Genomic DNA, 26,536 nt, shown 5'->3' on the forward strand with positions numbered 1-26,536 from the left:
CTGCTACATGCAGGTTATACATACAGCTCTGCTACACAGTACACAGCTCTGCTACATGCAGGTTACACACACAGCTCTGCTACATGCAGGTTACACATACAGCTCTGCTACACAGTACACACCTCTGCTACATGCAGGTTACACATACAGCACTGCTACATGCAGGTTACACATACATCTCTGTAACACAGTACACAGCTCTGCTACATGCAGGTTACACATACAGCTCTGCTACACAGTACTGCTACATGCAGGTTACATATACAGCTCTGCTACACAGCACACAGCTCTGCTACATGCAGGTTACACATACAGCACTGCTACATGCAGGTTACACATACATCTCTGTAACACAGTACACAGCACTGCTACATGCAGGTTACACATACAGTCGTGGCCAAAAGTGTTGAGAATGACACAAATATTAGTTTTCACAAAGTTTGCTGCTAAACTGCTTTTAGATCTTTGTTTCCGTTGTTTCTGTGATGTAGTGAAATATAATTACACGCACTTCATACGTTTCAAAGGCTTTTTTCGACAATTACATGACATTTATGCAAAGAGTCAGTATTTGCAGTGTTGGCCCTTCTTTTTCAGGACCTCTGCAATTCGACTGGGCATGCTCTCAATCAACTTCTGGGCCAATTCCTGACTGATAGCAACCCATTCTTTCATAATCACTTCTTGGAGTTTGTCAGAATTAGTGGGTTTTTGTTTGTCCACCCGCCTCTTGAGGATTGACCACAAGTTCTCAATGGGATTAAGATCTGGGGAGTTTCCAGGCCATGGACCCAAAATGTCAACGTTTTGGTCCCCGAGCCACTTAGTTATCACTTTTGCCTTATGGCACGGTGCTCCATCGTGCTGGAAAATGCATTGTTCTTCACCAAACTGTTGTTGGATTGTTGGAAGAAGTTGCTGTTGGAGGGTGTTTTGGTGCCATTCTTTATTCATGGCTGTGTTTTTGGGCAAAATTGTGAGTGAGCCCACTCCCTTGGATGAGAAGCAACCCCACACATGAATGGTCTCAGAATGCTTTACTGTTGGCATGACACAGGACTGATGGTAGCGCTCACCTTTTCTTCTCCGGACAAGCCTTTTTCCAGATGCCCCAAACAATCGGAAAGAGGCTTCATCGGAGAATATGACTTTGCCCCAGTCCTCAGCAGTCCATTCACCATACTTTCTGCAGAAGATCAATCTGTCCCTGATGGTTTTTTCTGGAGAGAAGTGGCTTCTTTGCTGCCCTTCTTGACACCAGGCCATCTTCCAAAAGTCTTCGCCTCACTGTGCGTGCAGATGCGCTCACACCTGCCTGCTGCCATTCCTGAGCAAGCTCTGCACTGGTGGCACTCCGATCCCACAGCTGAATCCTCTTTAGGAGACGATCCTGGCGCTTGCTGGACTTTCTTGGACGCCCTGAAGCCTTCTTAACAAGAATTGAACCTCTTTTCTTGAAGTTCTTGATGATCCTATAAATTGTTGATTGAGGTGCAATCTTAGTAGCCACAATATCCTTGCCTGTGAAGCCATTTTTATGCAACGCAATGATGGCTGCACGCGTTTCTTTGCAGGTCACTATGGTTAACAATGGAAGAACAATGATTTCAAGCATCACCCTCCTTTTAACATGTCAAGTCTGCCATTTTAACCCAATCAGCCTGACATAATGATCTCCAGCCTTGTGCTCGTCAACATTCTCACCTGAGTTAACAAGATGATTACTGAAATGATCTCAGCGGATCCTTTAATGACAGCAATGAAATGCAGTGGAAAGTTTTTTTTTGGGATTAAGTTCATTTTCATGGCAAAGAAGGACTATGCAATTCATCTGATCACTCTTCATAACATTCTGGAGTATATGCAAATTGCTATTATAAAAACTTAAGCAGCAACTTTTCCAATTTCCAATATTTATCTAATTCTCAAAACTTTTGGCCACGACTGTACATCTCTGTAACACAGTACACAGCTCTGCTACATGCAGGTTACACATACAGCACTGCTACATGCAGGTTACACATACATCTCTGTAACAAAGTACACAGCTCTGCAACATGCAGGTTACACATACAGCTCTGCTACACAGCACACAGCTCTGCTACATGCAGGTTACACATACAGCACTGCTACATGCAGGTTACACATACATCTCTGTAACACAGTACACAGCTCTGCTACATGCAGGTTACACATACATCTCTGTAACAAAGTACACAGCTCTGCAACATGCAGGTTACACATACAGCTCTGCTACACAGCACACAGCTCTGCTACATGCAGGTTACACATACAGCACTGCTACATGCAGGTTACACATACATCTCTGTAACACAGTACACAGCTCTGCTACATGCAGGTTACACATACAGCTCTGCTACATAGTACACAGCTCTGCTACATGCAGGTTGCACACACATCTCTAGTACACAGCTCTATTTGATGGCTACAGTTCTGTACACTCTACCAGCTGCTGTGCACATCTGACCCCTCCCACACACGTGACTTGTCACATGGTCATGACGTCATCACAGGTCCTTTGCCTCTCCAGCAGCTAGCAGCTCCGTCAGGTGAAGAGTGTGTGTGTAGTAGGGTGTATTTTGAGTTAGGGAGGACAGAGTTTTGGCTGATGTCTGAGGGAGGACGGAGTTTTGGCTGATGTCTGAGGGAGGACGGAGTTTTGGCTGATGTCTGAGGGAGGACGGAGTTTTGGCCAATGTCTGAGGGAGGACGGAGTTTTGGCTGATGTCTGAGGGAGGACGGAGTTTTGGCTGATGTCTGAGGGAGGACGGAGTTTTGGCTGATGTCTGAGGGAGGACGGAGTTTTGGCTGATGTCTGAGGGAGGACGGAGTTTTGGCTGATGTCTGAGGGAGGACGGAGTTTTGGCTGATGTCTGAGGGAGGACGGAGTTTTGGCTGATGTCTGAGGGAGGACAGAGTTTTGGCTGATGTCTGAGGGAGGACAGAGTTTTGGCTGATGTCTGAGGGAGGACAGAGTTTTGGCTGATGTCTGAGGGAGGACGAAGTTTTGGATGAGGGAGGACAGAGTTTTGGATGAGGGAGGACAGAGTTTTGTCTGAGGTCTGATGGAGTTTTGTCTAAAGTCTGAGGTAGGAGGGAGTTTTGCCTGACGGAGGATGGAGTTGTGGATGATGTCTGACGATGTCCTAATATGTATGCCGTATGACTGAGCTCTGTCTCTACAAGCAGTCAGGCTCTGCAGGTTTCTGTAATGGTCTAACAGCAGCTTGTATGGGAGATATGTATATTAGGAAATACTGTGACTAGAAGAGGGAAGTCCATCTGTGACTTCTGGGGAAGCAGGGGGTGCAGTGGCCGGCGCCACCTGTAAGGCGACCTGCGGTTTAAAAAAAAAAAAAAAGAGTTGCCGCAAGTTTTTTTTTTAAAGTACGGCAACGGGCCCTCCCCCACACCAGGCGGCTGCCGCACTGCCCGGGCTGGTGCGTCTATGATTGTGCACCGCCTGGGTGCAGCCTGAAGAGAGGGACTGACAGGAGGGGGGGAGAAGAGAGCGACAAGGGAGGGAGGGGGGAGAAGAGAGCGACAAGGGAGGGAGGGGGGAGAAGAGAGCGACAAGGGAGGGAGGGGGGAGAAGAGAGTGACAAGGGAGGGAGGGGGGAGAAGAGAGTGACAAGGGAGGGAGGGGGGAGAAGAGAGTGACAAGGGAGGGGGGAGAAGAGAGTGACAAGGGAGGGAGGGGGGGAAGAGAGTGACAAGGGAGGGAGGGAGAAGAGAGTGACAAGGGAGGGAGGGAGAAGAGAGTGACAAGGGAGGGGGGGAGAAGAGAGTGACAAGGGAGGGGGAGAAGAGAGTGACAAGGGAGGGAGAAGAGAGTGACAAGGGAGGGGGGGAGAAGAGAGTGACAAGGGAGGGAGGGGGGGAGAAGAAGAGAGTGACAAGGGAGGGAGGGGGGGAGAAGAAGAGAGTGACAAGGGAGGGAGGGGGGGAGAAGAAGAGAGTGACAAGGGAGGGGGGAGAAGAAGAGAGTGACAAGGGAGGGAGGGGGGAGAAGAAGAGTGACAAGGGAGGGAGGGGGGAGAAGAAGAGAGTGACAAGGGAGGGAGGGGGGAGAAGAAGAGAGTGACAAGGGAGGGAGAAGAAGAGAGTGACAAGGGAGGGAGGGGGGGAGAAGAAGAGAGTGACAAGGGGGGGAGGGGGGAGAAGAAGAGAGTGACAAGGGAGGGAGGGGGGAGAAGAAGAGAGTGACAAGGGAGGGAGGGGGGAGAAGAAGAGAGTGACAAGGGAGGGAGGGGGGAGAAGAAGAGAGTTACAAGGGAGGGAGGGGGGAGGAGAAGAGAGTGACAAGGGAGTCCCCAGAGCCAGACTGCAGCCAGAGACCAGATCATCTTATTGTCCTGGTGGTAAGTAGACAATGCAATATGTTTATTATGTAATTGTTTAGTTATTAATACTACATTTGAAACTAATTTACCTCACATTAAGGCTCCATTCACACGTCCGCAACGTGTTTTGCGGATACACGGAGCCGCGGATCCACAAAACACGGAAAGCGGCAATGTGCGTTCCGCATTTTGCAGACCGCACATTGCCGGCACTAATAGAATATGCCTGTTCTTGTCCGCAATTGCGGACAAGAATAGAACATGTTCTATTTTTTTGCGGAACGGAATGAATGGGTCCGCAATTCCGTTCCGCAAAATGCAGAACGAAATTGCGGACATGTGAATGGAACCTAAAAGGACACTATAGTCCCAGAACCAGTACAGTTTAATGTAGTGGTACTGGTGTCTATAGTTTGTTCCTGTAGAGAACAGACACTGTGCAGTACTGGTGGTAAAGGAGCACTATAGTGCCAGGAAAACCAACTCATTTTCCTGGAACTATATAGTTGTTAGGAATGGGGCACCCTCGTGTCCCCCTCCCACTGGGCTGAAGGGGTTAAAACCCCTTCAGCCACTCCTCTCAGCTGCACATGCGCACGCATTCAAAACTATGTTCCGCGTCTTCCCACTGTAATTTTCACAGCGAGAATCGCGGAAGCACCTCTAGCGGCTGTCAGGGAGGCAGCTACAAGAAGCTAGATTAACCCTAAGGCTGGATTCACACTTGAGCGTTTTACAGCGCGTTCAAACGCGCTGTAAAACGCTCAACACATGAAAACCAATGCTTCCCTATGGCCCTGGTTCTCACTTGAGCGTTTTACAGCGCGTTTGAACGCGCTGAAAAACGCCCTACGCTCAAACAAGTTCTTGAGCTTCTTTGGGGCGTTTTGACGCGCGTTTGTGGCCATAGGACACTGCAGTCAATCACACAAACGCGCGTTTACTATTGCAAAAAACGCGCATAAAAACGAGCGACAAAAACGCACGTTAAACGCGCATATCAAATACGCTCAGGTCTGAACACAGCCTAAGGGAAACATAGCAGTTCTTTTAATTTAAATGCTGAGAAAGGGGTGGAACATATGTGATGTCATGATATGGGCAGATCATCTGATAAGGGGGGGGGCGGCAATTTTTATCTTGCCTAGGGCGGCAAAAATCCTTGCACCGGCCCTGGCCGGGTGTGGGGCGGCCCCAACGCTACGCTGGGTCAAGGTGTCACCATGTGTTGCTGCTCTCCAGAAGGGATAGTAAGGCGTGGTGGCATCCTGGTCAAGGGCCCACGGTCTGTAGTTCAGTAGTCTGGGTGGCTCCTTGGTCACAGGGATAGTGACCCAGGGTCTGTGGCTCAGCGTCTTCTTCTGGTCACTCAGTAGTCTGGCAGTCTCCGCTGCCAAGCACTGTTCCCTAACTGCAGCACACTGGGGGCTCTGACTGCTCTCCTTATATACATTTTTTGCTAGACTAGACCTTCTAGTGCAGTGGTTCTCAACCTTTCTAAAGCCGTGACCCCTTAATACAGTTCCTCATGTTGTGGTGACCCCCAACCATTACATTTTTTTCCTTGCTACGTCATAACTAATTTTGCTACTGTTATGAATTGTAATGTAAATATCTGATATGCAGGATGTATTTTTATTGCTACAAATTGAACATAATTAAAGCAGAGTAATTAATCACAAAGACAAAATGTTATATATTGTCAAATATTTATTTCTAATTACAAATAAATTAAATTTTGTATTGAAGCATGGTGTATAAATCAGTGGTGCTTCAAGTCCCCCCCAAATAAATAAATCAGAAGTGCTCAGGGTCCCTCAAATAAATAAATCAGCGGGGCTTCAGGTCTCCCCCAAATAAATAAATCAGTGGTGCATCAGGTTTCCCCGAAATAAATAAATCAATGGTGCTCAGGGTCCCCCAAATAAATAAATCAGCGGTGCTTCATGTCCCCCCAAATAAATTAAGCCTTGCTCAGCCAAATAATTAAAATAAAATTAGCCAGGCTCAATTAAATCATTGGTGGCAGTGGTGCTCAGCGGCGGTGTCATTAACGAAAAAACTTGGACATCAGCAGACAGGCGGCCCGACTTACCCGTCCAGACGTCAGGCTACTTAAAGCACAGGCAGTGATAGGACATCACTTTCTGTGCGCGAGGATAAGGGGCCGCTGCGGTTGTGCGGGCGACCCACAATAGGAAGCCTCAGGCGACCCCCCCGGAAAGGGCCGATCGACCCCCAGGTTGAGAACCGCTGTCCTAGTGGGAGGGGTGGAGTGGAGAAACTCCCACTCAGCTCCCGTATAATTCTGAGGTGTATCGTTCAGGCATAGCAATATCAATAGCAATAATACACATGATTAGTACATGTCGTAATCTGAGACAGAAAAAACATTATGCAAAGAGTCCATATGAAATTTGTCAGCTGGTACCCGGACTCAACTTAGAGGTACATTATAACAGTACAAGATGCTCAGCGGCATGATATAAGGCACTAACAAGTGAATAAATAAAATAGGCAGGCTGAATGAAAGTGGAGGTGAGTGAGACACAAAGCGTAAGTTATAGAAGTGTACAAAGAAAAAAGATTGGAGTCTGAAGGACAATGTAATAGAAAAGATAGCCCAAATTAAGGACACCTACCCACGCTAGCGCTGTAATGGGGCAGCCGGCATGTCTGTGGTCCGGTGTGTGCCACCATTTTAAATGCTCATGGTGGGCGGTAATGGTAGCTTAGAGGCTAGAGCAGCCGCTTAAGCCTTCAAAAAAATGGCTTTGGCATATGTAACAAGCGGCGGCCATTTTGGAAGTAATTTGAACTACAATAAGATGGAGTCCTGCATGTGTAACTAGCGGGCACCTCAGAATTATACATGACTTAATCATGCTGTTATATCCTCTTACTGCACCCTGATCCATGTCTTCTATGCAGGTGTAGTTAACCCCTCTCTAATATATTCCTATCACTCTGCAGTAACATGGTGGGGTCCCCTGCTTGACTAAATGAAACAGGATAGCAGCACTCCTATTGTATCAGGTCCGTATATTAGGAATCTGAATGGGTGCTATTGTATATTCATGCATTTTTTCTTATGTATACAAATCAATATTTTTTGTGTTTTCTTGTATGACCGGAAACGTTGCTAAATTATGACCGGCTGAACAATAATAAAAAAAACTCACTGATTTCATAAGCATAAACGGAGTGCTGTCTGTCTCCAATTTTTTTTAGTTAGAGTTCCTGAGGTGGAGCCGGGAATAAACAGACATGCACTCGGAAGTGGCCGAACTATAGGTGTCTGTGCTGTGACCCGGCTAACTAAGATACCTGAGGGTAGGTCATGTGGTATTTTTATAGAGCAGGTTGTTACGGACACAGCGATACCTAATAAGTTTACTTTTATTTATTTTTACATTCAACAGAATAAAAGCATTTTTGAAAAAATAATGTTTTAGTTTCTCCATAGTCTTTTTATTTTTTGGGCGATTGTCTTAGGTAGGGGCTTTTTTTTTGTGTGATGAGTTAACTGTTAGATTGGTACTATTTCGGGGGGCATACGTCTTTTTGATCGCTTGGTGTTGCACTTTTTGTGATGTAAGGTGACAATTTTATTTTTTTAGCAGTTTTTAATTTTATTTTTTTGATGGTGTTCACCTGAGGGGTTAGGTCATGTGATATTTTTATAGAGCCGGTTGATACAGACGCTGCGATACCCAACATGTCTACTTTTCTTTTTTTCACTTTATTGTGGGGAAACAGTATTACCAGTGTAATACACTTACAGCAATCCAGAGGGCTGGATCTCACAGGCTGTCACGGAAGGCATCGGGCTGCGTTCCCTGCCATCGGGTGCTCGTCACAGCAGCGCAGGGACCTGATGGGGAAGGGGAGGGAGCTCCCTCCACACCACCCGCGGTCAGCGCTGACCGTGGCATAGTGAGGGTTAATGTGCTGGCGTCAGTGTTTTGCCACTTTTCTATACCAGGAAGTGATGTAGCTGCACCGGAAAGTCACGCGGATGCATTGGAATCAGCTGGAGGAGGGTGTGTGTGCGCGCTGCGCAAGAGCATTCTGCTAAAGTATGTTAATCTGGCAGAACGCCCCTGCATTTTCCCAGCCCTCCATTTCTTTCTTTACCATCAATGGCAGCATAGAGTTAGCTTCAGCAAATGCTGAGCACGATGTGTGGCGAGCGGACAAATTAATGTAGATTACGGGCTCGCGACGTTCTGCCAGATTACTATACTTTACTATACCACACCCCCTCCTCCAGCTGATTCTAATGCGTCCACGTGACTTCCGGTGCAGCTACATCACGTCCGGGTATAGAAAAGTGGCAGAACACCGGCACATACAGCCGATCCCCTGCAGCTGATCGGGCGGGCGAAGCTCCTGCACCCGCCCGATCAGCATTCCATAGTACTACAGCGCTGGTCAGTAAATTACTTCCCGTAGCGCCGTACTATTACAACGCTGGTCGGGAAGGGGTTAAACTATGGCAGCTGTGGAAAATTACCAGCTTCTCAATCAAAGCCCTAACAGTCTCAGTATTTATTAACCCTTTCCACAGAGCCATGTAAATACAGTGATAATGAACAGGATCTATATCACTACATATAAAATGAAGGTACACAGTATTAAATAATATAAGTTAACCCTTTCAAGAGAAATAAAGTAAGAAGTTTTAACTTTGCATAGGGAATATGAGCAAATGTCAAAGTACTCCTCCCTGCTCTAGGGCACTACTGTGTGGGAGACCCTGCTGGTCGCATCGCCTTTCTCCACAGGTAGCCAATAGCAGACTAGCAGGGGAAGCTGTGTCCAGCCAGACATGTTCCAGAATGCAGAATGACATGGCAGCCATGCTTATAACACAAGGACAGATAAGCGTTCACCATAACTGAATGGCTCATATAGGGTGGCTCTCCATTCTGGCTTCTAGATATTGGAGGGCTGAGTGGCACAAAAGCAATAAAATAGCAATCCTGGCATTGCAGTTTTTGTTTTATTGCATTCACCATGTGGAATATTTGTAGAGTTCAGGTCGTTACAGTTGTGGCGATACCCATTATGTGGATGTTTTTTTTCACTTTTTTTTTTAAATCTAAACTTGTTTTGATCTCAAGGAGATTCTGATGAGATTGTTTCCTCCGTTCCAGGATACACTAATACTTATGTAGTGGCTTTTACGCTGATAATCTATTAGGCCGTGTAATAGGCAGACAGAGGGCAGACATGGGGGCCTTCATGAAACCCCAGCAGCCATGTAAAGCCACCAACAGCATGATATTGCATTCACAGTGGGCTGATGGGTGACAAGGAGCCCCCTCCCTCAAACTATTTAGATGCTGCGGTTGCTATTGACAGCAGCATCTAAGTGGGTTAACTGGCCATTAGAGGAGGGGCCTGGCTGTCAAACAGCTGGGCACCCATTCCACCTGGCACAGAAACCCTGTGTGGGGGTAAACCTGCAGCACCGTAAAAAAGCATATGTGCAGGTTTAATGGCCCATTAGTGACCTTTGAAAAAATTCAAGCAGTCAGCAATAGGTTAATAGGGCATATGAACAGGAGTTGTGTTCATGACAAGCTCTTTATTATGTTGGGGAGTAAATTGATTTATAAACCACCCAAATCTAAATAAGCTCCCCCACCAAGAGCAGCACCCACTAGTGCTGCAGTCAGATCCCTATGCTCCCACAGATCTGTGGGCAGAAGACTCGTCTTAGAAAAAAAACTGACAAAAGAACAAATTACGAGAGACATTTATTTCGATGTGATCACAGGATGTTACTTCGCTTTCTGGCTCTGTGCTTGAGCTTTCAGCACTTTCACAACAATCTTCTGCTCCTCGATGAGGAATGCCCGCTTAATTCTGCAAAGAAAAATAAAGAGTGGGTTCAACACCAGTAGCATACACAGTGTCATCCTGACAACAGATATACACACAAACCACAGAGGTTCCATCACAAGGAAGCGGTCACAGACTTTCTAAGACTGAAGTACCAGGCTCCCGCTAGCGCAGTGCAGGCAAATTCCTCAACTTGAAGGACAAGAGGCTTTGTGCACAATAAAAACCTTCCCAAAAATTTTTTTTTTGCATCTTTATCCCAAGACCCATTACTTTCTTTTTCATCCTACAGAGCTGTGCGACGGCTTTATCTTTGCAGAATGACTTATAGTTTCATTAATACCATATTGGGGTACATAACATTTAATTTCTTATTCCATAAACAGCAATTTATGGCATTCACTTTGCAGGATTTTATTTTAATAAAACTCCTTCTTTCACTGTATTAGTCCCACAAAGGGACTCTGACATGCGATCTTCTGATTGCTTCTATAATACACTTTACTAATGCGCAGCAGCCTGAAATCTCACTTGCAGGATGCCTACACCTGACCTCCCACTAAACCATTTGTATGCAGCATCTAATAGCACTTCTGCTGATCTGGGCCATTGGAGCCTGGCTTTCATATTAGAACTGGACCCATAGCGCTTATTCTACACCACTGTAAATAGGTGGTGGCCTACAATAAAGCCCAATAATAATGACTGCTGCAAAAACAAAGTATCAGTGGTGGTCATTAAAGGGGTTGTCGGAGTTATTTTTTTGTTCTATGTTCCTAACTAGGCAAACAACTTTACAATTAACTCACTATCTGCAGTGCCTGGTTTAGCAGATTTGACTGGGGGTCACATGACCTGTGATGTCAGCTTCTCTCCCTGTTCTGATAAAAAGTTTGTTTACCAAAGGAGACACCTGTGCTGGCCACGCCCCCCTTTACTGCCAGGCTGTCTGCTCTCTCCTAGGATTCTTAACCCCTTCAGTTGCAGACTGGGTAGCTGCAGGCAGTGACAATTCTGGGCACAGGAGCTGACAGACTAGAGAGAGCATTGCACAAAAAGGTAGGGGGAAGATCCTGTGTGTATTAGCAGTGTCATTATACAGGTGGGACTTATAGTTCTACACATACAACATGCTGCTGATTCTCCCAGCAGGAAGACATGTCACTCAGGGCAGCTTTTGTATCCACTCCCTAAGCAGAGCAGGGGGAGGGGCAAGGGTTGTTGTTATTGCAAGTAAACAAGGGCCAGAAGAGAACCAGGGAAATTAGGAAATAGATATTTTTTTGCATAAAACTTGCTTAGCTTAGTTATATATTGCTGCCAGATTTTCAGTGCTATATATTTTTTTTCATAACTTGGACAACCCCTTTAACCGCCTCCGGACCGCCGTACGCAGGATTGTGTCCTGGCGGCGGCCCTGCTATTCTGGGTGGACGCATATACGCGTCCTCTCGCAAGAGGCGAGATTTCCTGTGAACGCGCGCACACAGGCACGCGCGTTCACAGGATCGGAAGGTAAGCGAGTGGATCTACAGCCTGCCAGCGGCGATCGTTCGCTGGCAGGCTGTAGATGCGATTTTTTTAACCCCTAACAAGTATATTAGACGCTGTTTTGATAACAGCGTCTAATATACCTGCTACCTGGTCCTCTGTTGGTCCCTTTTGCTTGGATCGACCACCAGAGGACACAGGCAGCTCTGTAATAAGTAGCACCAAGCACCACACTACACCCCCCCCTGTCACTTATTAACCCCTGATCACCCCATATAGACTCCCTGATCACCCCCCTGTAAGGCTCCATTCAGACGTCTGTATTTTTTACATATCCACTGATACATGGATCGGATCCGCAAAACACATACGGACGTCTGAATGGAGCCTTACAGGGGGGTGATAAATGACAGGGGGGTGATCACCCCATATAGACTCCCTGATCACCCCCCTGTAAGGCTCCATTCAGACATTTTTTTGGCACAAGTTAGTGGAAATTGATTTTTTTTTTTGTTTTTTCTTACAAAGTCTCATACTCCACTAACTTGTGACAAAAAATAAAATCTCACATGAACTCACCATACCCCTCACGGAATCCAAATGCGTAAAATGTTTTAGACATTTATATTCCGGACTTCTTCTCACGCTTTAGGGCCCCTAAAATGCCAGGGCAATATAAATACCCCACGTGACCCCATTTCGGAAAGAAGACACCCCAAGGTATTCGCTATGGGGCATATTGAGTCCATGAAAAATTTAAATTTTTGTCCCAAGTTAGCGGAAAGGGAGACTGAGAAAAAACAAAACAAAAAAAAAACAATTTCCGCTAACTTATGACAAAAAATAAAAACTTCTATGAACTCACTATGCTCATCAGTGAATATCTTAGGGTGTCTACTTTCCGAAATGGGGTTTTTCTACTGTCTGGGCATTGTAGAACCTCAGGAAACATGACAGGTGCTCAGAAAGTCAGAGCTGCTTCAAAAAGCGGAAATTCACATTTTTGTACCATAGTTTGTAAACGCTATAACTTTTACCCAAATCTTTTTTTTACCCAAACATTTTTTTTTATCAAAGACGTGTAGAACAATAAATTTAGAGAAAAATGTATATATAGAGGTCTTTTTTAAAAAAAAAAAAAATTACAACTGAAAGTGAAAAATGTCATTTTTTTTGCAAAAATTTCGTTAAATTTCGATTAATAACAAAAAAAGTAAAAATGTCAGCAGCAATGAAATACCATAAAATGAAAGCTCTATTAGTGAGAAGAAAAGGAGGTAAAATTCATTTGGGTGGTAAGTTGCATGACCGAGCAATAAACGGTGAAAGTAGTGTAGTGCAGAAGTGTAAAAAGTGGCCTGGTCATTAAGGGTGTTTAAGCTAGGGGGGCTGAGGTGGTTAAGGGGTTAAAAAAAGTTACCTCCATATATAAAAAATTGTCTCAAGAAACCAGTAGATTAAAACCAGCGCAAAACACATCTGTAATGTAGCTAAACAAAGGATCTGTGCACCACAGAAGGGCCTTTGCTGCATGGATGATCCATCTGTTAAAACGCACTGCCCAGTTGTACCTCACCAACTACTGGGGAGCGCTTTTCCAGTGAGGCCAGATGCACGGTCTGAGCAGAACCGCTTTAAAAGGGGTTTTTCGAGACTTTACTAGTGATTACCTATCATCTGGATAGGTCATCAGTATCTGATCAGTGACCTCCACCGATCAGCTGTTTGAGAAGGCACCATCACTGATAACGCTTGCTGCCTTCTCTCAGCTTTTCCGAGGCCGTGTGATGTCACATGGCCTATAGATCAGATCTATAGAAGTGAATGGGGTGTCAGACCCCCACTGATCACCTATGCTGAGGATAGGTCATTAGTTGTAAAATCTCAGAAAACCCTTTTAAACAATGTCATCAAATTTCTGCCTGTTGCATCATAAACCGCATCCAGGCAGCCTGCTGGGACAGCTACTGAGCCTTAGAATCAGAATAAGTATCAAAATATCGAGGGTATAGCACTGCTTTCATGTGCGTTTCATCTATGCGCTTTCTATGGACTTCTATGGAATATTGGTTTTAAGATGTATGCTGCAAGCAACGAACTGAAAGTGCTGTGCTATTGTCATACCAGGGATGCTCAACCTGCGGCCCTCCAGCTGTTGTAAAACTACAACTCCCACGATGCCCTTCTGTAGGCAGTCAGGGAATGATGGGAGTTGTAGTTTTGCAACAGCTGAAGGGCCTCAGGTTCAGAGTGCCTGTCATATACTTATCGGTTCAGAAAGTCCAGCTCTGAACGCGAGTCCATATCTGGAGGTAGGAAGTCAGTGTGCCAAGACCCTCGACAGCTGCATCTGCAGCCATTTAAATAAAAATAAAAAACACACTAAAATTGCAAGCTTCATTTAACCCCTTAGGGTTCAGGCAGTCCAATGTAACGATCTAGTAAGTTTCCCTGCAATAGCAAGGTTTTCATCCGTTCATCTTCTCCCTCTGCAGTAAGGGCTCTGGTGAAGGGATGGCTTTAGGAACAACTGAATAAAGGGCATTCTGTTTAAGCTGTTTTTGTAAGGCAGAATATCCCTGTTCATGAATGGAGCAGGGTTGGGTGGAGTTTTTGATAATTGTGGGTGTGGCTTTTCAGGTTTATTTCCATTAATTGGATAGGCCATTTAAATCCACAGGACTGAGACTGCACAGGCTTAAGAAAGGGGGCGCTGTCAAGCATCTGGGCACACTGACTTCCTACCTCTCGTGTGGACTCGTTTTCTGAACAGATAAGAATATGACAATAGCACAGCACTTTCTATGGAACATTGGTTTTAAGCTGTATGTTGCAAGCAATGAATTGAAATACAACTGAAAGTGGCCCGTGGAGTTTGTTGTCGAGGGACCACTAGGCACTTTCACCTGTATATCGACACGTCAGCCATCTACTGTGCAGTGACACTGGACAGATGAAGAACTGGTAAGACCTTAGGCTACTTTCACACCAGCGGCAGGATGGATCCGACAGGCTGTTCACTCGATAGAACAGCCTGCCTGCTGTGGACGTTGGGCCGCCCGTGGCACTATTGTCCGCTCTCATAAGATCATATGAGTACGGACAATAGCCCCGCGGGCGGCTCGATGCACACAGCATCATTGTAATCTATGATGCTGTGTACTCCCGTGCGCACGATGTATGCCGCTCCGGGACATATTGCCGTGTGCAAGAGGCCCAAATCTGATGTAGAAAATAATAAAGACATGCTGCCGGCCCGTTCCCTTCCACTTTTTTTTTAAACCTGCCGTGAGAGGGGAAGTGATTGGCAGGGGTGTGGGATGTTGGACCCCAACGATTTAGACAATGATGGCCTATCTTCGGGATAGGCCATCACTTTTTAAATGCTATGAACACCTTTACTGATTTTGGACTAAATAGCATTTTTTCCTTTGGTCTGTCTGACAAATTCTCTGTAAAACAGAAATCAAGCCAGTACAGATGCTACTCTGAAGCAGAGTTTGTGCCCTTGGTCTGCTAATGGTAGCGGCAGCGCAGGCAGGAAATTGTCAGGCCCCGTCAATCTAGGGCAAGGTGCACGCTTCTCCCCCACTCAGGTCCTGCTGATGAGAAATCAATTTGCTTATCTCTAAAGAAAACCTCCTCTATGCCACACTCACCGAGGGCAGCATAGTGTAGTGCAGGGATCAGCAACCTCCAGGACTCCAGCTGTGCTGGAACTACAACTCCCAGAATCCTTTCACTTCTGTGGGAGTTTCAGAAACAGCCAAGTATGTGTACATGCTAGGAGTTGTAGTTTCACAGCAGCTGAAGGTTGCTGATCCCTGGTGTAGTGGCAGAACAGCTGATATCAGTGGTGTCCCTATTGTGGTGGCATTCAGTACTTTTAGACTACTGACCATCTGAAGCCAACGGCAGCGCTCAGAGTCTGATACAGCGACTGCCCCTCCCCTTTACAAAACAGGAAATAAAACTATTATTGTTCGGAAGTGGGGGATGTGTGCGGCATTAGACTCATCTCTCTCAACGCTGCCACACACTGTGGGCTTTGGTAGATCAGTACTCAAAGTGCTGAATGCCACCAGGGAAGGGAGAGACCACTGACATCAGCGGGTCTGTCTGTCACTACACTACAAAGGGGCGCTGACAGGTTCCCTTTAACTATCACTGGTGCCACATACAGAAGTGATATTAAGGGTATATGCACATGGTGACTATTACATGCAGATTAATCCAGAGAGTAACACAGTACCAGCCAAGTAGATGAGCTTTTCAAAATCTCATCTACAGGGTGTGGAAATTTTTTTTTTTTTTTTTTTTGTAGAAAAACAACGACTGTAGGAGCAGATTTTGAAATCCACAGCATATCAATTGTGTGGATTTGGGGGAATTACACACGTGTCACATCAAAATATTCTGTCGCGGAAATACTGCGAAAACAGCACTGATTAGGGATGAGGGAATCGACTTCAGATGAAACATCCAAAGTATATTCGCATAAAACTTTGTTCCAATACTGTACGGAGCAGGAGCTCCCTACAGTATTAGAACGTATTGGCTCTGATGAGCCGAAGTTATTGCTTCGCAAAGTCTCGCGAGAATTTGGGTAATAATTTGTATTTTAAAACAACATTTCCCAAACTCTGGTTCGGTTTTAAGTGGTACCTTGGAACCAAACTAGAGTTCAGGAAATGGTCTTTTACAGCACAAATTTCTGAAGTTATTATGCGAAGTCTCATGAGACTTCGCGAAGCAGTAACTTCAGCTAATATATTCTTATACTGTACACAGCGCTTGCTCCGTACAGTATTGGAACAAAGTTTTATGCGAATCAACTTTGGATGTTTCATCCAAAGTAGATTCGCTCATCCCTAATGAACATCTCCATAAACTACACTGCCGTGTGCTTATACCCTTAAAGCCAACTCATATGGGAACTGTTCACAATGATGCATTAGCCAGTGGGCCCACAAACCAGTTAGGGATCACGCACACTGGAGGTGTGGTGCGCAGAGACAGCGTAACACTGATCCATAGTATGGTCACAACATGGAGCATGGATACCAAGTGCAAGCGTCTGAATCAAAACAACCCATCGCACCACCCCTACAGATCAGCAATGAATCCGCATAGATCTGCACAGACAGACCCGTTCAGAACGGATCCGTTTGTATTATCTTTAACATTGCCAAGACCGATTCATCTTGAACACCAAGTCAATGGAGGACGGATCAGTTTTCTATTGTGCCAGAAAACAGATCCGTCCTGACACACAATGTAAGTCAATGGGGAGGGATCCGTTTTCTATGACACAATCTGGCACAATAGAAAACGGATCCGTCTTCCATTGACTTTCAATGATGTTCAAGATGGATCAGTCTTGGCTATGTTAAAGATGATACAAACGAATCCGTTCTGAATGAATGCAGATGGTTGTCTTATCTGAACGGATCCGTCTGTGCAGATCCATGACACTCAGTTTTGGCTCAGTTTCGTCAGGCGGACAGCGTTTTGGTGTCCGCCTCCAAAGCGGAATGGAGACTGAACGGAGGCAAACTGATGCATTCTGAGCGGATCCCTTTCCATTCAAAATGCATTAGGACAAAACTGATCCGTTTCGGACGGCTTGGGAGAGTCCTGAACGGTTCTCACAAATGGAAAGCCAAAACGCCAGTGTGAAAGTAGACTAAGGTGAAGAAAAAAAAAAGCTATCCCCGTCAGACTCCTCCTGGTAAAATAGGACCATACGAAGTGACATAACAGTAGCAAACCCAACGAGTGAAGACTGGTTAACCCCTTCTTATCAGGTACACCCCCATACATGGTTCCCACAACTGATGAAGACTCACTAGGCCACACAGGTACCTCAGATTTTATGGATTGGGTTTTCAAGACATTTCCATACGGCAGGCAAAAAAACTAATTTCAAAAGTAGATATCTCACGTCACAAAGCAAAAAATTAAATCTGAAGCAAAACCTCTTACACTTGTGGCCTTACCCATATGGCGGCATTAATGGTTGTACCATATTAACCCATACATACCATTACCCATATGGCGGCATTAATGGTTGTACCATATTAACCCATACATACCATTACCCATATGGCGGCATTAATGGTTGTACCATATTAACCCATACATACCATTACCCATATGGAGGCATTAATGGTTGTACCATATTAACCCATACATACAATTTTTACCCTGAGGGGTAAGTAACAAAACCAAAGGGGATATACAATGCAGAAAATACACGTGGATCACGTCAAGCAGCCTCACCTGTCACGAACACATTTTGCGCACATAGAGCCGCCATAAGCTCTGCTGACGTGCTTTTTAGTCTTTGACAGCCTCATGAGCACTTTGGGTCTAACTGCTCGGATCTGTAAAAATACAAGCAAATTGATAGTTTTATTACAATCAGCCAAATAAACCGGATTTATCCAGTGCATGTATAACGCTCACACATTATTACGACCACCAGCTAATATCCAGAGTAACCACCATGTGCAGCACTGACAGTAGCTAGACAGGCTGAGAGTGACTGGTAGGTGGTCACAGGTAGGTGGAGCCATGCTGACTGCAGTGCATCCCACAACCTCTGGAGTATACGTGGGGGAAGATCTATAGAGCGAATACGAAGATAGAGGTCGTCCCACAGATGCTTAATTGGGTTCAAGTCCAGGGAATTAGGGGGCCAGGGTAGTATTTTGATGTCTTGGTCATGCATTTCTAGCCATGTGAAGCATTGTCTTACTGAAAGATCCCATTGCCTCAGGTAAGACAATCAGCAGGTGCTGGTCCAACCTATGTGACCATCACTGTTGCACAGTACAAGTGGTCCGAAGAGCATACAGGAGCACTGGCATCGAGGGTGCATTTCAATGCCACCATTCACCTCTCATGAGTGACAGCACACTGTCCTGTGCAGCAGTGCCAGACAAGGGGCAACACTTTACAAAATCTCACCAGATTCAATGGGGAGGGAGGGGGGAACTTGACCCGCAGTGTGGATTTTATATCCACAGGTCAGTTTACGCTGTGGATTTCAACTTTGCAAATTGTACTATGAAATCTGCAGCAACATTCCAGATACATTGTGGATGTCCCACAGAAAATCCCTCCGGTGTGGATGTAGTCTTTAAAACTGAAACTGTATAAAATAAAGAAAAACGCATTACGCGACCCTTTAAATGTTGCACTACTCTGGTCTCTCCAACAATAACGCAATCACGTGACTGTTTCAGCCAGTCACAAGTGGAACTAGAGATCGGCCACTTGAAATATGAATGGAAAGGCAGGACATTTAAAGGGTAGATGAGGACTGGTTTTCTCTTCCACCATTGCTTTTTAAAGGTGGTGGCCCATCTCAGGCATTGATGGCATATCACTAGGATATGCCATCAATGTCACGCACAGCCGCCCTGCATGCATTTCTTTGGTAGTGAGCTTGGCTACATTTAGAAGTCCCATAGGAACGAACGGGAAGCACACCGCGCTAGCGCTGACACTTCTATGGGGATTACGTAAATAGCCAAGCCAGTGCTTGGCCATTTTCAGCAGTCCCATAGAAATGTGCAGGCTCCGTTCTAGAGATAGGTCTGCACCTATCAGACACTGGTAACATGTCCTAGCGATACGCCACCAATGTTTGACACAGGCAAACCCCTTTTATGACCTGTACTGTATCATACACACTTAGCTTTTACAGAATCTATATGGCACACTTACACCACGGAGTCTTCCAGGGCAGATGCCACATGCCGATTTGGGGGCTTTGCCAACCTTCTTTGTGTACAGGTAGACAATTCTGTTTCCTGGTGTTCGGGACCTAGACACAAGAAAATGCGTGAAATTCTGCACACAACGCGATAAAGCATCGGCTTCCATCACAGCTACTTACAGACGGGTCTTGTTGGAGGCCGTGTTGTAGGACAGCCTACGACGGTATGTCAGGCGCTGAACCATTCTTTATATCTACAGGGGATGGAAGACATGGTCAAGCATTACTTATAGAGCCTCTGTCAGCATGATCAACCCCATCACTGGGGCACGCTTCTCATTTTGGCCTGTTTTTAGAAGAAAAAGGATTCAGGTGTATTTCAGTCTTTCTTTTGCCAAATGTTTATTACAAGTTACAGCAGTTCATGAATTAGTTCCAAAGAAATACGTACAAATTATACATGTCACACACCAGAGGGCTGGTCGGAGTACTTGGAGCACCACTACTGCTATGGCCCTCAGAGTGGTGGGACCCGACTTCCGCCCATGGAAGCACTTTGACGCTAAGCAGTCTACCTGGTAGAGACATCTCGTTCATGTGAACAGGACCAGCTACTAAAGGGTTACCAGAGACCGAGCACTACCACCCCTGCCCCCAGATCCATGACACGGCAGTAGTCATGACTCTGCATCACACCGGTCCCCGGGGCAGACACATATACCAGCGCTGGAAACCCACCATTTACAGTCCAGCTCATGGGGGTCAGAACTGCAAGTCCACGTGAGCAGTGACAGGACGGGCACACACCGGAGAGCAGCCCGTCTGCGGCCCACAACAGCCCGGCCTCCGCTACCTGCCCGCTCCTTACAATACAGCCATGTCCGGGTGCCAACATGTCCCCCCGCCGCCACCGCGGCCTCACCCGGCTTGTCATATATAACCCGGAGCAGGATGGAGAAGGATTCAATGCAGCAGCATAACCCACAAGAGCGGCCATACCTGGTGCCGCCGTCACCGGAAGAGAAAGGAAGGAGGGCAGGAAGGAGCCGAGTGGAGGAATGACTGCTGGCCACGCCCACTCTGCCTTCACAGCCGCCGTACTCACACCGGAAATGGCTACGGGGGCGCGGAGGGAACATTTCTGTAGTCAGTCATCATCACGGAGGCTGTCAGGCAGACCTGTCAGTAAAAGTCCCGCCAGTCATATGCGGAAACCACATTATTGTGTGGCCGCCGTACAGAACCGCGTCACAAATGTGTATACATTTATCAAAACTGGTGTAAAGGATGACTGGCTTAGATGCCCATAGCAACCAATCAGATTCCACCTTTCGTTTTTCACAGCTCCTTTGGAAAATAAAAGGTAGAATCTAATTGGTTGCTATGGCCATCTAAGTCCGTTTTTCCTTTACACCCGTTTTGATAAATCTCACTGGAGCTCATGCAGACGGCCATATGTCCCGGAGCGGCATACATGGTGCGCATCGGAGCGCACAGCATCATAGGTTATCTTATGAGTGCAGTACAATAGTCCAGCGGGCGGCCCGATGCGCACAGTATCATTGTAGTCTATGATGCTGTGCGCTCCTGCGCGCACGATCAATGCCGCTCCGGGACATATGGCCCGCTCACGGACTGTATATCTCGGAGGGCATACGGTCGTGTGCATGAGCCCTTAGGGCTCGTTCACACGACCGTGCTGTTTTCTTGCGGATCCGCAAAAAACGGATGCCGCCCATGTGCCTTCCGCAATTTGCGGAACGGACCAGGAGGTCCATTATAGAAATGCCTATTGTCTGCAAAACGGATAAGAATAGGACAGGACTTATAATTTTTGCGGGTCCATGGAACGGAGCAAACGGATGCGGACGCATTGAAATGAATGGTACTGGATTCGGAACGCATAAAACGGCTCATATACGGAACGCAAAATACGTTCGTGTGAACAAGCCCTTAGTTTTAGAAAAACCCTTTGCACCTAGCTTGCCAAGGGAGCGCAGCCTAAAATGTGCCATTTTGCCAACCTTTATAGCATCCAGTTCTGTAGCAAAGCAAGCCAACCAGTAGCTGGTATAAGGGCTTGTTCACATGGCAGATATCTGAGGCAGACCCCCAGAATTCTATTGCAGTTTTGCATGCTGTGGCGTTTGCCCCATTTAAAGGGTCCCCCCCCCCCCCCCCCCCCCCCCCGGGACCCTGTAAAATTTGCATGGCGGCTGAACCCTTTACAGCGCTGCAGCTTCCTTCCCCGCAAGACCGAATGTATGATTTTCTGTACGTGTCAGTGGTCATATGCTGTTCATGCACACACCGCCAATAAGATCATTAATTGGCTGGCTACAGTCATATGCTTTTATACGGCATGTTATACTTCTGGTCTGGTAGAGGGGTCCTGAACCTTTGCTGAAACTATGAAGGTGCAGCAGTAGTTAACCCAGCGCTCTGCACTTTCAGCATTTTCAGCGCATGGAGTGCGCATCCCTTAAACCCTCCCAAACAAACATATTTTCCTAGATCTCAGACAGCCCCTCTGAAGGGGTCCTTTCTGGACATTTCTGGCATACCCACCTCACGTCCTGCAGTGAATGGAGACATGCACAGCTCTCCTCTGCTATGAGACTTCTGAGCACTCTTAGCGCTCATTCACACTTCAGTGTCTGGTCAATGATTTGTGAGCCAAAACCTAAAGTGCAGCCTACACTGGAAATAAAGTATAATGCAAAGATCTGCCCCTGGTTTTGGCTCACAAATCACTGATGGGAATCTCTGACGAAATACTGAAGTGTGAACGAGGCCTAAAGCCTCAATCACACAGTCAGTGTCCGGTCAGTGATTTCCATCAGTGATTGTGAGCCAAAACCAGGATTGGAGCCTCCACAGACATAATGTATAAGGCTGGGTTCAGACCTGAGCGTTTTAAAGCGCGTTCCTACGCGCTGTAAAACGCTCAACAGGCAAGAACCAATGTTTCCCTATGGGAAGGGTTCTCACCTGAGCGTTTTACAGTGCGTACGATCGCGCTGTAAAACGCCCGACGCTCAAAAAAGTTCTTGAGCTTCTTTGGGGCGTCTTGTCGCGCGTTCCCGTACATAGACTTAGCGGGAACGCGCGACAATAGGCGTTCGCTTGTTCCGGAGCCGCGTATGTCAGACGCCCGTAGAATCGCGCATACAGAGCACGACATCCCGAACGCTCAGGTCTGAACCCAGCCTTAGGGAAAGATCTGCACCTGTTCTGTGTTTAGAGCCGCACCTGGTTATGGCTCAAAATCACTAATGGAAATCACTGACCAAACACTGATGGGTGAATGAGGCATTACTCTGCTGCTTTTGGCAGTCCCATAGCAGTGAGTGGAGAGAGCCGGGCATGTCCATTCATTGCAGAGTGCGACAGGGTCTCTTTCTTGAAATAAGAGAAGGTCCCAGAGTTAGGCCTCTTGCACACGACTGTATGGCTTTTTAAGTGTTTTGCTGTCCATTTTAAACACATCAGTTTTTCCGGTTTTTGTTTCAGTATTGTTTCCATTTCCGTTCCGCTTCCGTTCTGTTTTGCTGTTCCGTTTTTCCCTTTGGTTTCTGTTTTTTGCGGATCGGAAACAGGCATGGCATATACAGTAATTACATAGAAAAATTAGGCAGAGCGTTACATTTTCAATAGATGGTTCCGCAAAGGAACGGATACGGATGCATTCCGTATCCGTTCCTTTTTTTTTGCAGCCCCATTGACTTGAATGGAGCCACGGAACGTGATTTGCGGGCAATAATAAGACATGTTCTATCTTTGAACAGAACGGAAATACGGAAACGGAATGCATACGAAGTACATTCCGTTTTTCTTGTGGACCCATTGAAATGAATGGTTCTGTATACGGACCGCAAAAAACGGAACGTAAACGGAAAAATAAAACGTTCGTGTACAAGAAACTGTCACGGAACCATGAACCAGACGTACAACAAGAGATAAGTGAAAATAAGAAGGCTTTATTGAAAATAAAGCTGTAAAGCAAGAGTCCAAACGAATGGTGAAACCGAAGCAGAGTCTTTGAGAGGCCAGAGATCAGGAACCAGAAGGGTAGTCAGACGAAGCCAGGATCAGGAACCAGCAGGGTAGTCAGACGAAGCCAGGATCAGGAACCAGCAGGGTAGTCAGACGAAGCCAGGATCAGGAACCAGAAGCAGCAGCAGTCTTAGAAGCATGTGAACACAGGAGGACCAAGCAAGGAACTGAAGCCACAGACCTCCTATATATATGAGCTAGGCATCCAGCTCCTCCCAGTGGGAAGGAGGAGCCGCGGGGTGGAAGGCTACAAGAAACCCAGAAACCAAGATGGCCGCCAGCACATGTCAAACGAAGGAGAACAGCAAGAAGGTAAGACCATGACAGTACCTCCCCCTCAAGGGCCCCTCCTCCGCGGAGCAAAAAACGGTTTCTGAGGGAAGCGTGCGTGGAAGGCTCGGAGCAAGGCAGGAGCATGGACATCTGCGGAGGGAACCCAGGAACGCTCCTCTGGACCATAACCACGCCAATGGACCAAAAACTGCACCCGACCGCGGACCAGGCGTGAGTCCAGGATATTGCTCACCTCATACTCCTCATGATTGCCCACTCGGACCGGACGAGGCCGAGGAACCGAGGAAGTGAAACGATTACACACCAGTGGCTTCAACAGGGAGACATGAAACACGTTAGAGATCCGCATGCCAGGAGGAAGCGCAAGGGCATAGGCTACCGGGTTTACCCTGCGAAGCACTCGGAAGGGACCAACAAAGCGAGGCGCCAGCTTGGGAGTGGGCACTCGAAGGTTGAGGTTGCGGGTGGACAACCATACACGGTCTCCGACCTGGTAGGAAGGAGCAGGCGCTCGTCTGCGATCAGCCTGGAGTCTCTGGCGCTGCGCAGAGGCCTCAAGGGACTTCTGGATCTGTACCCAAGAAGCACGTAGGACGGAAAGGTGATCCTCCACAGCCGGAATATCCTGGGGAGAGAATACCTCCGGTAACACGGCAGGTTGGAACCCATAATTGGCCATGAAGGGAGACGTCCCAGAGGAAGAGTTCACCGCCGTGTTCCTGGCAAACTCAGCCCAAGGCAGAAGGTCAACCCAATTGTCTTGGTGATCGGAGACATAGCAACGAAGGAATTGCTCCAAGGCCTGATTGGATCGTTCTGCGGCCCCATTGGACTGAGGGTGGTAGGCCGAGGAGAAGGAGAGATGAATCCCCAACTGGGAGCAAAAGGCGCGCCAGAACCTGGACACAAACTGACTCCCCCGATCCGACACAATCTCCTTGGGCAAACCGTGCAACCGGAAGACCTCCCTGGCAAAAATCGTGGCCAACTCTTGTGCAGAGGGTAACTTCTTGAGAGGAACACAGTGGCACATTTTGGAAAACCGATCCACAATCATGAGAATGACCGTATGGCCTCGGGATGCAGGGAGGTCCACAATGAAATCCATCCCCAGGTGTGACCATGGGCGCTCCCCGGTGGCTATGGGTTGCAGAAGGCCCAACGGAAGGTGCCGAGGGGACTTACTCAGGGCACAAACGGAGCATGCCGCTACATATGCGGCGATGTCGGAACGTAGGGAAGGCCACCAGAACAGACGTGAAACAGCCCAGGACAGCTGATTCTTTCCAGGATGCCCCGCGGTCTTGGAGTTATGGTAGGTTCGCAACAACCGAGTGCGCAACTCCTCAGGCACAAAACATCTGCCGTTGGGTCTCCCAGGGGGAGCACCAGATTGAGCCGCCAAAATCTGCTCACCCAGGGGAGAGGTCAGGCTGGTGCGAATGGCGGCCAGGATCTGATTCGGAGGTATGACCGAAGTCGGAATCGACTCCTCCCTGGACAGCTCGGAGTACTGCCGTGATAGGGCATCCGCCCTGATGTTCTTGGAACCGGGTAGGTAGGAGACCACGTAATTAAAACGTGACAAGAACAGAGCCCATCTGGCCTGACGTGGTGTCAATCTCTTGGCCTCAGAAAGGTAGGTCAGATTCTTATGGTCCGTCAGGATGAGAACCGGAACCACCGAACCCTCGAGCAAGTGCCTCCATTCTTTAAGGGCCTGCACGATGGCCAATAACTCCCTGTCACCAATCTGATAGTTGCACTCCGCGGAAGACAGTTTCCGGGAGTAAAACCCACAAGGAAGCAGAGGACCCTCTGGTGTTCTACGCTGAGACAGAAGGGCGCCTACTCCCGTCTCAGACGCGTCCACCTCGAGGACAAAGGGCAACCCAGGGTTGGGATGCGACAGAATCGGAGCCGACACAAAAGCGGACTTTAGGGCCTCAAAAGCTCGGATGGCCTCGAGCGGCCAGACCTGGGAGTTACTGCCCTTCCTGGTCAGATCCGTGAGAGGCTTGGCCAGCATGGAAAAGTCCCTGATGAACTTCCGATAATAATTGGCGAAGCCCAAAAAGCGCTGCAGGGAACGAAGACCACTGGGCTGGGGCCACTGTAAGACAGCCGAAACCTTCTCAGGATCCATGGAGAACCCCTCAGCGGAAATGATGTAACCTAAGAAGGTTACCTGGGATCGGTGAAATTCGCATTTCTCAAGCTTACCGAACAGCTTGTTCTCTCGTAACCGTTGCAACACTCGTCTGACATCCAGAATGTGGGCCTCCATGGATTCAGAATATACCAAGATGTCATCCAAATAGACCACCACACACTGCTGCAACAGGTCACGGAAAACATCGTTGATGAATTCCTGAAAGACTGCGGGCGCATTGCACAACCCAAAGGGCATAACCAAGGATTCATAATGACCGGTCCTGGTGTTAAACGCGGTCTTCCACTCATCGCCCGCCTTGATCCTTACCAGGTTATATGCCGCCCTCAGGTCGAGTTTGGTAAAGACCGTGGCCCCTTTAAGGCGATCGAACAGCTCGGAAATCAAGGGTATCGGGTAAGCGTTCTTGATCGTTATGCGATTGAGACCCCTGTAATCGATGCAAGGCCTCAACTCACCGCCCTTCTTTTTCACAAAGAAAAATCCAGCCCCTGCCGGGGACGAGGATTTGCGAATGTGTCCGCGTGAAAGCGCCTCCCTCACGTACTCCTCCATGGCCTCATTCTCCGCTACCGACAGTGG

General features: G+C 47.3%; 1 protein-coding gene across 1 annotated transcript; it reads right to left on the reverse strand.

Moving 5' to 3' along the window:
• Nucleotides 1-10,112: 10,112 nt before the first annotated feature.
• On the reverse strand, nucleotides 10,113-20,498 carry RPL34 (ribosomal protein L34). The gene is made up of 5 exons (XM_040418382.1): nucleotides 20,431-20,498; nucleotides 19,612-19,685; nucleotides 19,440-19,539; nucleotides 17,988-18,091; nucleotides 10,113-10,238 (listed from the first exon to the last, which is right to left on the reverse strand). The coding sequence occupies exons 2-5, from the start codon at nucleotides 19,674-19,676 to the stop codon at nucleotides 10,154-10,156; spliced, it is 354 nt and encodes a 117-aa protein (XP_040274316.1). The 5' UTR covers nucleotides 19,677-19,685; nucleotides 20,431-20,498; the 3' UTR covers nucleotides 10,113-10,153.
• Between the last annotated feature and the right edge of the window lie 6,038 nt (nucleotides 20,499-26,536).

The sequence above is a fragment of the Bufo bufo genome, chromosome 2 (genome assembly GCF_905171765.1).
Source record: "Bufo bufo chromosome 2, aBufBuf1.1, whole genome shotgun sequence".
NCBI classification, from domain to species: domain Eukaryota; kingdom Metazoa; phylum Chordata; class Amphibia; order Anura; family Bufonidae; genus Bufo; species Bufo bufo.